Source organism: Vidua macroura, chromosome 7 (genome assembly GCF_024509145.1).
Source record: "Vidua macroura isolate BioBank_ID:100142 chromosome 7, ASM2450914v1, whole genome shotgun sequence".
NCBI classification, from domain to species: Eukaryota; Metazoa; Chordata; class Aves; order Passeriformes; family Viduidae; genus Vidua; species Vidua macroura.
The window spans coordinates 33,014,119-33,027,076 of record NC_071577.1 but is presented as its reverse complement, the minus strand read 5'-3'; the positions used below and the strand labels follow the sequence as shown (position 1 = coordinate 33,027,076).

At 45.3% G+C, this 12,958-nt stretch overlaps 1 protein-coding gene across 2 annotated transcripts in view; it reads left to right on the top strand.

Annotated features, from left to right (window-relative positions):
- DPP10 (dipeptidyl peptidase like 10) overlaps positions 1-12,958 on the top strand; it is a 440,196-nt gene that overhangs the window by 194,168 nt on the left and 233,070 nt on the right. Inside the window, exon 1 of one of the 2 annotated variants that reach the window (XM_053982681.1) lies at positions 820-1,018. The exons of the other annotated variant lie outside the window; for it this stretch is intronic. Coding sequence (XP_053838656.1) covers positions 947-1,018 — 72 coding nt within the window. The 5' untranslated portion in view covers positions 820-946. Of the gene's footprint in view, positions 1-819; positions 1,019-12,958 lie in introns of those variants that run through there. 2 annotated transcript variants of the gene reach the window in all.

Genomic DNA, 12,958 nt, shown 5'->3' with positions numbered 1-12,958 from the left:
ACCTGATGATATGGCTTTGGGACACAGGGTAAACTGGATCCCTATGGTCTTCTCTGATGTTCTTGTATTTTCTAGTTCCATATCAGGGCCTCCTGTGCTGAGTTCAGCTAAAACAGTCCTTGGAACCCCTTTCAAAACCTTGGGATTCATAAGATGAGTGTCTTGGTGCAAACCAGGGTTGTGATGCCCCATACCGAGCCTCCCAGTCCGGGGCTGGCAACATTCCTTCCGGCAGAGCCGGGGAGATGCGCCTTTGGCCGCTCGCTGCTGAAACGCCGTGGCGGGGCTGGACAGCGGCGGGGCTGGACAGCGGCGGGACAGCTCCTGCCCTGCCGCCAAGTCCGGAGCTGTCTGGCAGCAGAGGCGTTCCAGCAAGCGAGCAGCGTAGCTGGGCTGCCTTCACCCTTTCCTTCCCTTTAGCCCCTCTGGTGTTTCTGCCGCCGGCGGCGGGGCAGCGGCGGCGGCGGCCGGTCCCCGCGGGGCGGTCGCGGGGCGGTCTCGGCGGCGCGGCCCCGCCGCAGCCGGCAGCGACGCCCCCGTGGCGGGGGCGCGGATGGTCTCTCCCGGGCCGGCGGGAGCGGCTGTGACACCTGCTGGCGGCGGCGGGCCGGCCCACGGCGGGCGGAGCGGGGGGAGCGGGGCGGGCGGGCAGAGCGTGCCCGCTCGGGGCGCTCCGCGGCCGCGCCCGGCGCTGATGCGCGGCCGCCCCCCGGCGCGGGGCACGGCGGGGCCGGGCGCCCCCTGAGCACCGGCGCGCCGGGGCACTGCGGTAGCGGCGCTGCCGCGGCGGCGGCTCCGCGCCCCCCGCCCGTCCTCCTCTTTCTCCTCCTCCTCCTCCTCCTCCGCCGCGCCACTTCCAGGGGAGGCTGGTGTCATGCGGCTGGCGCCGAGGGAGGGGTGCCCGGGGCCGCAGCAGCAGTGAGAGGCGCCGCGCCGAGCCCCTGCGATGACAGCCATGAAGGAGCAGCCGGCGCACCCGGGCGGCAGGGGGAACCCGCCGCCGCCGCAGCCCGACCAGGTGCGACCCGCGGCGGGAGGCGCCGAGGGGCTGGGGATGGACGGGACGAGGGGCGGCCGCCGTCCCGGAGAAGTTGTGCGGAGCTGGAGAAAAGTGTGCAGGAGGGAGACGGGGGACACGGGCGCCCTCGGGGCGGTTCGGCCGGGGGGGAAGAGGGAGCCCCGCGGAGCTGTCTCGGGGATGCGCTGGGGCCGCCCGGAGGGGACCCAGCCTCGTCCGGATCCGCATCGGGGCTGGGATGCCGGTCAGACCGGCCCCGGCGGCAGCGGCTCCCGCAGTACTTCGCGCTCCGCTTCCCCGCGAGTTGCGCCGGGGGAGCCGCACGGGCGGGGGATGCTGCCCTGGCCGCGGGGAGCAGCGGTGGCACCGCGGGAGCGGCCGGGGCTTGCCGGCGGTGCGGGGCGCTCCTCATCGCCGCCCGCTCCGCTCGGGGCGGGCAGGGAGCGGCCCCGGAGGCCGGGGAGGTTTCCCGGGGGGATTTTGGCAGCGGCCGGGCGGCAGTCACGTCCTTTGGCCCGCCGGTGCCGCCCCGCGGGCTGGCGGGGCTGAGGCTGGCGGGCTGCTCTCGGTAGCGGTGTCTCTCGGCACCGGCTCGCTTCGAGTCTCGGGCAGCGTATGAGACATGGTGCCGGGGAGCAGCCGAACTTGGATGTCATCCTCACAGAATCGAAGTTTTCATCACCAGATCGCTGCGCCTGATGCTCCCGGGCGAGAGGAACTAAGGCATCGGGAGGGATGGGGCTGTCCCCGGGGGACCCTCCGGCAGCCGGGGCGGGGCAGGGGTCGTGCCGGAGCCGGAGCCTCGCACCTGCGCTCGGCACCCGGCGGGAGAGGCCCCCCGGCAGCGCTCAGCTCTCCCTCTCCCCCAAGCACCTTAAAATATGCGAACTCCAGCGGAGGGGTTTTTTTGCGCGTCACATTGTCCGTGTGCGCTGCTTTTGGTTCGGAACTCCGGCTCGCTGAACGGGCTGGCAGGACGTGCGGAGATGCATTTCACGTTTTCATTCTCTGCTACATCCATCCACGGAGCTGAGCTTTCCTTCGCTACACTCGCATTGGGTGAAAACGGCAGCAGTGGAAGCTGCTGGGCTCAGATCTGCTTTAGCAAGCCCGAGTGTGAGTACCCAGTCCTGCAAGCACAGCCAGGCTGCACGTTCAGCTCTGAGGAGTCTGTCCAGTATCAGTAAACCCATTCATTTAAATAAATTTATGCTCTGCTCTCTGCTCAAAAATGTATGCACTATGGCACATTTTCGTGTAATGCTAGTGAAATAATACATTTGATCCTTCTTGAATAAATTAATTGCATAATTTACGTGGTCTGAAATAGATGGGTAACTTCCACCAGTGCTTAAATTCCCTGCAAATAGTAGAATTTATGGAAAAATGAAGATAATTTTAAATAGGCTTAGAGGTTCATGGAGCTCATAAATTCCAAGGACATTGTTTTTCTTTAGAGGGATACTGCTATTAGATGTAATAAAAAGTACTTGAACTTAACCAATCTCTATTTCTTTATATTCAGTTCAGAGGTGTTGAATTGGCAATTGTTGGAGGTGGAAGTCTTTTCAAATCAGGATTAATATTTTATGAAAAAAATTACCAGTTTGACTGCTTTTTTAGTTGTAATGAAGAACAGCAGTAAGATATCAATTTAAAGCACACTAAATACTAAGAGTTTAATCCTAAATATAGACTATGATTGCTTGAGTGCTCCGGAGTTCTCAGCCTCTCTCAGTGGTGGATGTGGCAGCCACTGGTTAGTCTGTGGGCCTGCCTGAATGAAGTGTAGGTGGGAAGTCCTGTATATTTGGATTGGGTTTTTCAGACCAAGTTTGCTTTTCTTGATTAAAGTTGATATTGAATCAGCTTTGGTTGCCTGTTGTCTTAGGTGCCAGGGACATCATGCAGTATGAAACAGCATAGCGTGCAAAATGTTGCTTTTAGTGGATAGCAAGTCTTTCTGTGGGTTTGGATGCCCATCATAAGGACAGAAGCCTGAATCCTGCAGTGAGCTTTGTGCAGAATGAGGCCAGGATTGTGGATGTCCAGTCATGCACCTCTGCAGCAGCCAAGATCCATGGGACATGCTCAGCCCTGGGCAGGGCTGGACCAGAGGCTGTGTCTGACTTCAGGTTTGTGCTGGAAACCATTCTTAGTGCAGCAGTGTGATGTGGCTGTGGTCCTAACAAAAGAATATTACAGTTTACAAAGCTTTTTATTGGCTTTTCAGGGTTGCAGTTGCAGAGTTGGTGCTGTGGTGAGCATGGGGAAGAAGACACGGGGTTCATATGTTCACTCTGCTTTTCCACACCCCACAGCACTCTCATGGGCTTGCTCATATGGAAAATGCATCCTTCTTAGGGCTGTCAATAAACTGCCTCTGGCTGTGTACTCACGTTTCACATTGCATGTTGCTAGTGAGCTTGTGGGAGCTTGTAGTGTCACTACATTTGACACCTGGGGTTTATTGACCTCGTTATAACAAGGAGGTGTCTGCTCTGAGAAGGGTTTCCTGAGGCAGCAGGGTACTTCTTCTGGTAGAGAAGTAGAAAATCCTAGAAAGAATAAGGAGTTGTACCAAGATCTTCTAAGTGTAAATCTCTTTCCTGCTTCCAAAGTCTGGTTTTACAGACTTTTCTGAGAGCAGTCATACCAAAGGTGAAGCATTTCTGGTAAATTTATAGGCTTGTGACCCAAGATGGGATTTCAAATTACATCAGGCTGATGCTGGGATTCTCCACTTTAAATAAAAGCTTGGATTGACTGACTGAAGCATCCATAGCCATCACCTTATGAATAATTGGATACATCTTCATATCCAACACTTCCTCTGAAAATACTTTTAAACCAAGGCTCCCCTGGGACAAGGCATCCAATCACAACTTCCATTAACAGTGCTAATGATGTTTTGGCATTCGGTTTGATAAATTAGCCAGATTTCTTCTCACCTCGCTGCTGAATGATGAGTCATATTTATTGCAAAAATTACAGTTTTATGTTCAGGTGATATATCTGCAGAAAGGAAAATAGCTGTGAATTATCTCTGTTTCTGGAATACTCTATCCAAGTGCTCAGACTTCTGTCACTTGAGCGCTGTGTCAGGAGTTAATGTGGCTCCTTCAGTTCCCCTTAGAGGACAAAAATGAGTGTATTTCATCTTGTAGCTCTTAAGAGCTGTCTTAGGGTCTTGGACAATGATGTTTAGCGATCTTTTCTAGAAGACACAACCATTTGGTAGTCAGTGGACACAACATATTTGAAAAATATAATGTACCTGAATGACTTGCTGGTTGAGGAATGTTTCTGTCTTTGCTGTCTTTGTAGATGAAAAACTAAGATAATTCCTCTAGGTATTACCTTTGTGAGGCTTCAGTCTGTTTACAAAAAGCCAGATGATCTACACCACCTGGTGCTACTCACTGTTCTTTGTCTGTGCAGACAGACCTTTGAAATTTATAATTTTCTCCTGAGCCTCTTTTACTCTCCCAACCTGATGTCTTTTTAAATTTGATTTTAAAACAGAAAAAAGTGTTTTTTTTTTTATTTGATTTTTTGTTTGTTTTGTTTTTGTTTTTTTACTCTATATAATTTTAGAACCTACTACATTATTCTTCTTAAAACAGACGCGTTGTACTAAATTGGGACGTTATTTGGTAAGCACTTAAATTACATGTTTAGTAAAAAAAACAAGGACAACTGTTTGCTTGACTGTATTGATTTCAGGAGTTGACTTTTTCTGTCTTAGGACCAGTTTTGGTGGTCACCAGGCAAGTGGCACATTGCAAAAGTAGATCTGAATAAAAGACAATTATCTGTGTTTTATTTTTTCAGTGACTAAATCCAAAATAATTTCTTTTTTTTTTATGTCTTCATTGCTTTTCTTCTCTTCCCAAAACCAGACTCTGATCTTGTAGTGGGAAAAACACTGATGGATAGCTGTGTCTGTCCAGAGCTATATTCACTTTAATGAGGTTTATCAAGGTGAAAGGGCTCTCCCTTGCCCCACTCTGGTCAGTTTGAGCTTGATGGGTCAGGAAGAAACTTGAACTCTTAATCTCATACACACAACAGTTGCAGTACTTGAAAGATTTAGTCAGGTGGTCAAGTTCTTGTCCCCCACTCCTGTTTGCGTGCAGGGCTGGCTTCAGGCTGAAAGAAGAAATCCAGTTCTAGTGAACAATCCAAAATGACTGCATTTTTCGTGCTTACCAGCCTGGTGGAACTTTGACCTTGCTTTGTTGTGGCTCTTTACCCAGCTTACTGTTTTCAACACGGTTCAACACCATGTCACAAACAGTAGGTAAGAAAAGCCAATAGTAGGGTGAAATAAGGTTATATCATTATTCCCTGAATATTTCATAAAGAGCTATCATTTGAATCTTAACTTAAACTTTTAAATTCCTGTTCTCACACTCTATAGAGGCCACACTGTATCTGTGCTGAATCCAGCAAGGGGGTTTACAGGCTTGCAGTATCTGTTGACTGTGTGACCAGCTTCACAAGGAGCTCATAGGAAGATGTATTACCTGTGGTGGTTTGTAATATTGTTCAGGATTCAGATTCTGGAGAAAGGCACAGGATGTGTCATCTTTCAAATAGTACATGTGGCCTTTATTCATTTTCTCTTTGCCTGGTGACTGTTTTGATGTAGTTCAGCCGTGTACCTGATGCTGGTGATTGGCACAAAAAGCCTGAAGCTTCTCTTCCACCTTCACTGAAGTCCTTGTCTTCTGCTCTGAACTCCATGGGGCTGGGGTGAGCAGGATCTTGGTTTTGGTGAGATGCTCCTGATGGTAATTGAGGAGCATCATTGTCTGTGACATCTGCTACCTGCTCTGAGTGCCTGCACGATCTCGGGGAGCTTGAGCCACACATGTTTTTCAGGGTCTGCAGAGCACATGGGGGTACTTCTCTGTACCTCTCAAATTCACAAGTGATGAGTGTCCAACAAGTGTCTCACTTTCCTAACGCAGAAAATTTCACCAAGACCCTTCCAGTCCTTTATCCAGCCTCTGCCCTGGGGCAAAGCACAAAGAGTCTCTGCTGGTGGACACAGGGCTGAGTGATCATGCTGATGCTCTCTTGCTCTTGGTACCCTCCCCTCATGGTTCTGATGCCTTTTTGCAGTGTGCCTTGCTTGCAAAACAGCATGTGGGAACCTGGGCAGCATCATACAGCTCCTGAATTTCCAGCATGTAGAACCTTCCTCTTGCAGGTGGATTAAAGGGATTACTTAATGCACTAAATCAAAAACTGTGAAACAGGGCAATCTTTTTGGCTCTTCTGTGTTAGAAGGAATTGCAGTCATGCTGTAGGTTACATAGTAGCTTCAGCTATTTGAACATATATACTGTATTAGCTATTTTTAAAAACCCTGTCTGTGTTTTTTTTCCAGCATCTTCCAATTGAAAGTATTGCTTCAGGCAAACTATTTTGATAATTAACAAGAGGGAGGAGCTCTTTAAGCAAACAGTGATGCTGTTTGATGTTATTCTCAAATTTGAAACCGATCATTTTAGCACTTTTTAATAACTTGGGGGCGTTTGGAGATCATATCAATGTGTTAGTGACACACAAATGTGACCACGGACTCTCTTCCCATGGTGGTGGTAAATAATGCAGTAAGTGATCCCTAGAGGGGTATCGTTTGTATTTTGTTGTGTTGGTTTTTTTTTAACTAATAGAGTTTTGAAATTTGTCTGACCTGTGGAAGGACTTGTAAGAGAACAAATTTGCATTTCACCTACTTTGCTTGCTTTAACATTGCATCTCAAGACACAGGTAGCCTCGCCTGCTGCCACACCTGCCTGCGTCCTGCCAGCAGGTATCTGTAACTTGTTGATGCTGTCTTTGTAAGCCTTACCAGACCTGTGTCATATTTCAGGTCGCTGCAATAGTCACAAAATCTCGGATGTTTCAAACTCTGTTCCTTTCCACTTTAATCATGCACTTCTTTTACGCTTCACTCAGCTGCATCAAATGATGTTCATGAATATATGATAGTAAAAAGAACAATGCTGATGGTGACTGATGATGATAAATTACTGTATTTATCCATTAGGAAGGACATTGGATGACCTACAGATCTGAGGCTGAAGCTAAAAGACCTTTTTTAATCTTTCTTAACACTGCTGGCAACAGCCACATAACTTATTATGTGTTATTTATGTAGAGAATCTGTAAATAGTTTTGACCGATTCTAAGATAAAATGGATAAGATAAAACCCCTCTGGCGTTTGGAGGATATTGCCTAAGAAAATCAATTAGGGAGTATTAAACAATGTGATAATTTAAGGAAAATAATGATTCTATAAAAGCTTTTGGGGGCATATTTTAGACTGCCTGGGGCAGTATTTGCAATTTGCAGTTCCTCTGGGGAGGAAAGAAAAGCATTTTGTAACTTTCTAAAAAACAATCCGGGCCAATATTGAAGTTTTATTTTTGAGAATATGGAGAGAATTCCAATTGCCAATGGGAAAACTTGCTTGAAGTGCTGGGCAAGTGCAAGAAGTAAATGAAACACTGCCAGTGTGACTGATCATTCATCCCCTGTGTTTGTTCTCTCTGCTCCTGGCGGTGCAAAGATTGCTGACCTCCTTTCTCCCTTTTCAATCCTAAGGCTTCAGAACTTGGTTAAATCAAAGCATTTAAGATATACTAGGGGAGTCTTTCAGAACAAGGATTTGAGCATAAGTCCACCTAATTATGAGTGATGGTGTGCTGCAGTTTTGAATCTTCAGGAAGAGCTGTTTAAATCAGTGGTCTAATAACAATTCTAAATAAAGACATAATTGCTCTTAAAGTTGGGTGACCTGAGTCAGTGTAGTTCAAGAAGAGTTCCTTGGCCTGCAGTACGTTGCAGTTGGGTGAGCCCGTGGTAGCATGTTAGTTTGGATCAAAAACTTACCAGTGAACAAATCCTGACTGACCCTGATGAATTTTGTCTTGCGCCCCGGAGCAGTTTCAGACTGTAAGCTGGACTCCCTTAGGATGAAGTTAAAGAAGCTGATGTGCTCCAGGAGCACCTGTGGGGAGCACCAGCTCTCGGTGGGTGTCAGGTCCTTGGGATCACACTGGAGCTGGTCCATGTAACCCCCAGAAATACAGCAGGTGTGCAGATCAGGTCCTTAACTATGGGAGTAAATCACACCAGACTCCATTTTCTTCATGCAGGAAAAAACCCCTTCTTTATTCACATAACTCGTTTTTATACAGTTTTACAGATTTCGTGTGTGAATCCAGTTGGTTTGTAGCTTTCTTGCCAATTACTTTATTAGTTAGTAATTAGTAATTGGTTAGTAGTTTACTTGTCTATCAAATCTGTCTATTCTTAAAAAAAAAATCGTTCTTCACTGGTTCTCATGGGATAGATTTAATGTTTATGCAGGTGTTAGTTGTTTTTCACCCAGGAATAGGTTGTTAACAAACTGTTCACACCAGGATTGCTTTCACATGGAAACTTGGAAAGTGCCAGCTTGACAAGGCTAGCCACTGATCTAACAGCAGGCCTGATTTTCTGAGGCCTTTCTTTTATAATTTTTGTAATTTTTCTACCTTGCTGCAACACTTAACAGGTATGGCTTTGCAGTTCTGATGCTCTCCCTTTGCTACATGGATTAAACAAACATAGAAGGTGATCAATACATGCCTATATTTGAAAGCAGCTGTATGATTTTGGTTTGTTTTTTTTCACTTGGCTTAGGCCTGGTACAACTACATTGCATGACCCTATTGTTGTTTTTTTTTTTTTCATTGCAGCACTGGATCTGTTTCTTACATGTTTGTAGGTATTTGCTATTTTTCAAACACCACTGTTCACTGCCTCCCCAGTCAAGACAGAAATATACTGACATGAATGAGTGAGGTGCAGATGGTGGAGAGGTCTCAGTTTCACAGAGATGCTTATGAGGACCACTCAGAATCTGAAATAGACAGCATGGAACAAAAGGAGTGTTTATAATAGTATATAAACAAAGGGTTTATAGAGGAGGTTTATAGATTATATGATCTTCTGTAACTGAGAATTTTTTTTTCCTAGCTCTGCATAGGTGGATGTATCTGAAAGAGTTCACTAACTTGGAAGAGAATGGAGATTATGAAGTTGAAGGTTAAAAGCCCTTGTTCTGTTCTTGGTTGGTTGCAAAATTTTTGTGTGATTTAGGTAGGTCCTTGAAGGCTGCAGTTTCAGAAATAATGTCAGTGTTTGAAGTGTGTTGTTGTTTTGGGAATTTGAAATGTCAGAGTTGCCTGGTGGACCTCCAGTGCCCATTTAGGGAAAGCTGACTGCCTTTTTAGGATGTTACTGAGCAGTGCCATAGGGAGGTGGCTCACGTGTGGTGGTTGGTTAGTAAGACAGTGGCTCACTGATATTTGTGCACTTCTTTGAGAAAAACACTTAAGATTTTGGAATATCCTCACAATCCAGAGGAGCTGCAGGAAGGTTGGTGCTATTGGTAGTTGTCTAAGGGTCTGGATTTCTGCCCTTCAGGCAGGAGCCTGAGATGACATGAAATAGAGTGGTCACAGTGGTTGTCATTTAGGGTGCAGTTGCTGCTCCCAAAGGGTTGCACTTCCATGTGTCTGTGTTTGCTGTGCCAGTGGAGCAGCCCCAAAATATGCCTGGGATAACACATGTGCTGCTCCTGCTGAGGGGATTTGGCATTTGGTTATTACTCACCCTCAAGACCATCTATGCAGCCTGGAAATTCCAGGTGGAAGGTTTTGTATTTATGTCAATACAGATTGTGTCTGTGAATGGAGTTTCACATGAGAAAATTTTTGTAGTCCTGAAAAAAAGAGACTGTATTAGAAAATCAGTTTAATCTCATTTTCTTGTACTATCCATTCTCCATCCATTATTCCAGGAAAATGGTAAATAAAGAGCATACTTAGAAATGTTGGGTATGATCCAGTAGAGCTTCCAATGATTATCTATGAAGCAGTTCATAGCACTAAAGGCAGCATTTTACCTGCATAATTCTCTGATTTTGGGTAAAATTAGTATTACCTGTTTATCTAACCCCAGCAGATTTGGGCTGTAAATTCCTCCTCAGTTCTTGCTGCCAGCACAATCTCGTGTGACTCAGCTGAGCAGGATGGACTCTTAATCACTCACCCATTTTTCAGTGATCTGTGGCTGCTGAGGACCCAGCACTGAGGGTTGCTTTCATACCACTGTGAGTCTTTCCATCATTTCTAGGAACTTGAACTTGCACTGGTAATAAGGAGGAGAGGAGCAGCACACCAAAATTGTCAGCAAATTGCAACAAACCTGAAAGGAACAGGTTTCTTTTTTGCCTGTGTTGTACTTAGAGTGCTCAAGTAGAGTATGGAGTAATGAGCCATAGTCACATTTACATGGAAACACTTCCCCTAATGAGGGGAATGGCATTATCTATTTCACTGTAGTGGATTTCCAATAAAAGCAGGACTTCAGCACATCCACCATCTAAAATGTGGGCTGGGATGAGCTTGGTGAAAACAAGGCACATAAATAGAAGGGATGGGATGGATGAGGTGGGAATTTCTGGCTGTGACCAGTTAAAGGAGAAAACAGACACAGTGTAAGAAATCCCTTCCCGGTGCTGCTATGTTGCAATCGAGTGCCTGATCTTGCACAAATCATAACAAGAAACAATAGGTACATAAAATGAAAAAATGAAAAAGGAAAGTGAAATAAGGAGTATATTTTTCAAGGCAGGCAATTTAACCCTTGGGATAGAAATGCTGAGGTAAGCTTTGAACTCTGCACCTTTTGATGTCTTGAAATGAAAAATGGTTTCCAGAAAGATGCCCAAGGAAAAATATTTGGCCCTTGGAAAAAGGTAGTATCCCAGGGAAATGTAATGGACTGGGATACTGTAATGTTGCAGTCTACAGGAGATGGAATGATGGGGATGCCTTGGTGAATCTGTGAATTACTGGTAGTTTTACTATTGTTGATAGTCGATACAAATGAACTCCTACGAGGTACAAAAAACAAACCTTTATTACAATCATCTCTCTTTCCCCCCCCTTTCTTCTGCTTGACAATGATAAAAAGTTCCTCCTTTCCTTTTTATGTGCTACTGCAAACCTTTGTTGTAATAGGAAAAGAATAATAGGTTATCTTATATCTCAGCTAAAGAGAGCTTTTCCTGAAGAGCTGCAGACTGAAGTATGGAATTCTACTGATTTCCATGCAGCACTTGACAAAACTTAATAAATATTTACTCTGGGGTCTGAAGGCTGCAGCTGTGACTATGGAAAGGATTTCAGAGGCTGCACTTTTGCTGGATGTGGTCAGCATTCATCCATGACCTGGCATTAACTCTCATGCCAGGACCTTGATCTAGCTGTAAGTACTGTGCAAATTTTTTTCTTTTTCTTTCTTTTTTCTCCTTGAGAGAGCAAGAATTTGAGTTATACAGCATCTGACCTGCTATAAAGATTTTGAGGAAAGGGCTTATTTTTTTTCTTTTTATCGCAGATCCTTTTTATTGCAGTGAAAGCAACTTGATGTGTGTCTTCCTTGTGAATGTGCAGTATGGTGGTTGGGTTAAAGCAGGCACAAAAACACAGGAACACTTGTTTGGTGGCTTTAGCAGGCCCGTGTTGGGCTGTGCACATGCAGTAGTGTCCACCCAGCTCTAGTGGAGTGACTCCATCTGTTTGGTGGATCACTTGTTCTGTACCTCAGGGAGGTGTTTTCCTCCCAACAAGTCTTGTTTTACAGCTGGTATGTTGGGACTTATTCTTGAGGCACTGCACATGGTAGGCAGGCAAAGTCTGTATTTAAAAGTATTTGTAGAAGCAAGGTTTAGTCACTGAAAATGAGTTAACTGGTTCTACAAAGGCTCTTGGATTTAGCTGATAGATTACTGGGAGGTTTTTGCCCTTAAGGAGTTTCTTGAGGTTCTTGGTGTGGAAAAAGCTGTGCTTTGAGATTAAATTATTCAGATGTTTTTCAAAGTAATTAAGGCTTCTAGCATATAATGTTTTATGTATGCAGGTTAAAAATGAAGGTTGATTAAATCACAACAAAGGGAAGTTTAGTCACAAACGACAGGCTGTAATGTCTCTTTTGTGACTGGTGGAATGCTGTTGAGCCCACTTCATTACATTGAATATTGAACCATTATATTAGTGCCATTTTTCCAAGTGATAGCATTGTTAAAAAGCAGGCAGTAGAATTTGATGCAGTACAGCCCTGGCTGTGCTAAGTAGTGCAGAATACTTTTTTTTTTTTCTGTCAAGTATCTGATTTATAGACAATTTTTCAGTTTATGTTTTTGAAATGGCCAGGTGAGCTGTACAAAACTCAGCAAGACCAGGAGGCAGGCCAAAGTAATGATTTTCTTGTTGGAAAGTGATAGGCATACCAGTATAGCATGTAACACCAGCAGGTTTTACAGAGTACTGCAGAACAGTAGGAGTGTGGAACACATACGTGACATAATTATATGTGCACACATTTCTGCAGAGTTCTGGGCCACAGTACCCATTCATAGTTTCTTTTTGTTGTGGTTTTTTTTTTTTTTTTTTTTTTTTTTTTTCCTTCTGTTTTTCAGTTACTGAGAGTATCAATACAAGAACTCCTTCAGCCTTTTAAAAACTTTACCTGTCTTATCTCCTCTGGATTGAGTACCTTGTCCTTTGGATACCTATACTTGCTGTTCAGGAATCAGTGAATGGTCTTTGAAATCTAACAGCAAATCAGACCTTACTGTTGCAGGTTCCAGTGTGGTCTCTCATTATCCTCTTTCCTATCAGGAAAAACAAAGAAACACCTAAGACACAAGTTTAGAATGTCCCTGTGTGCTGTGTCAGTGTGAGACAGCTCTTCTGTGCAAGTATTTATTAATTCTTCTCTGTCTGCTTTTTTAAGAGCTACTTCCATAGTAACACTGAGGTATTTTATTCTTCTGATAGTGTTCCTTGGTCATTTTGAAGATCTGG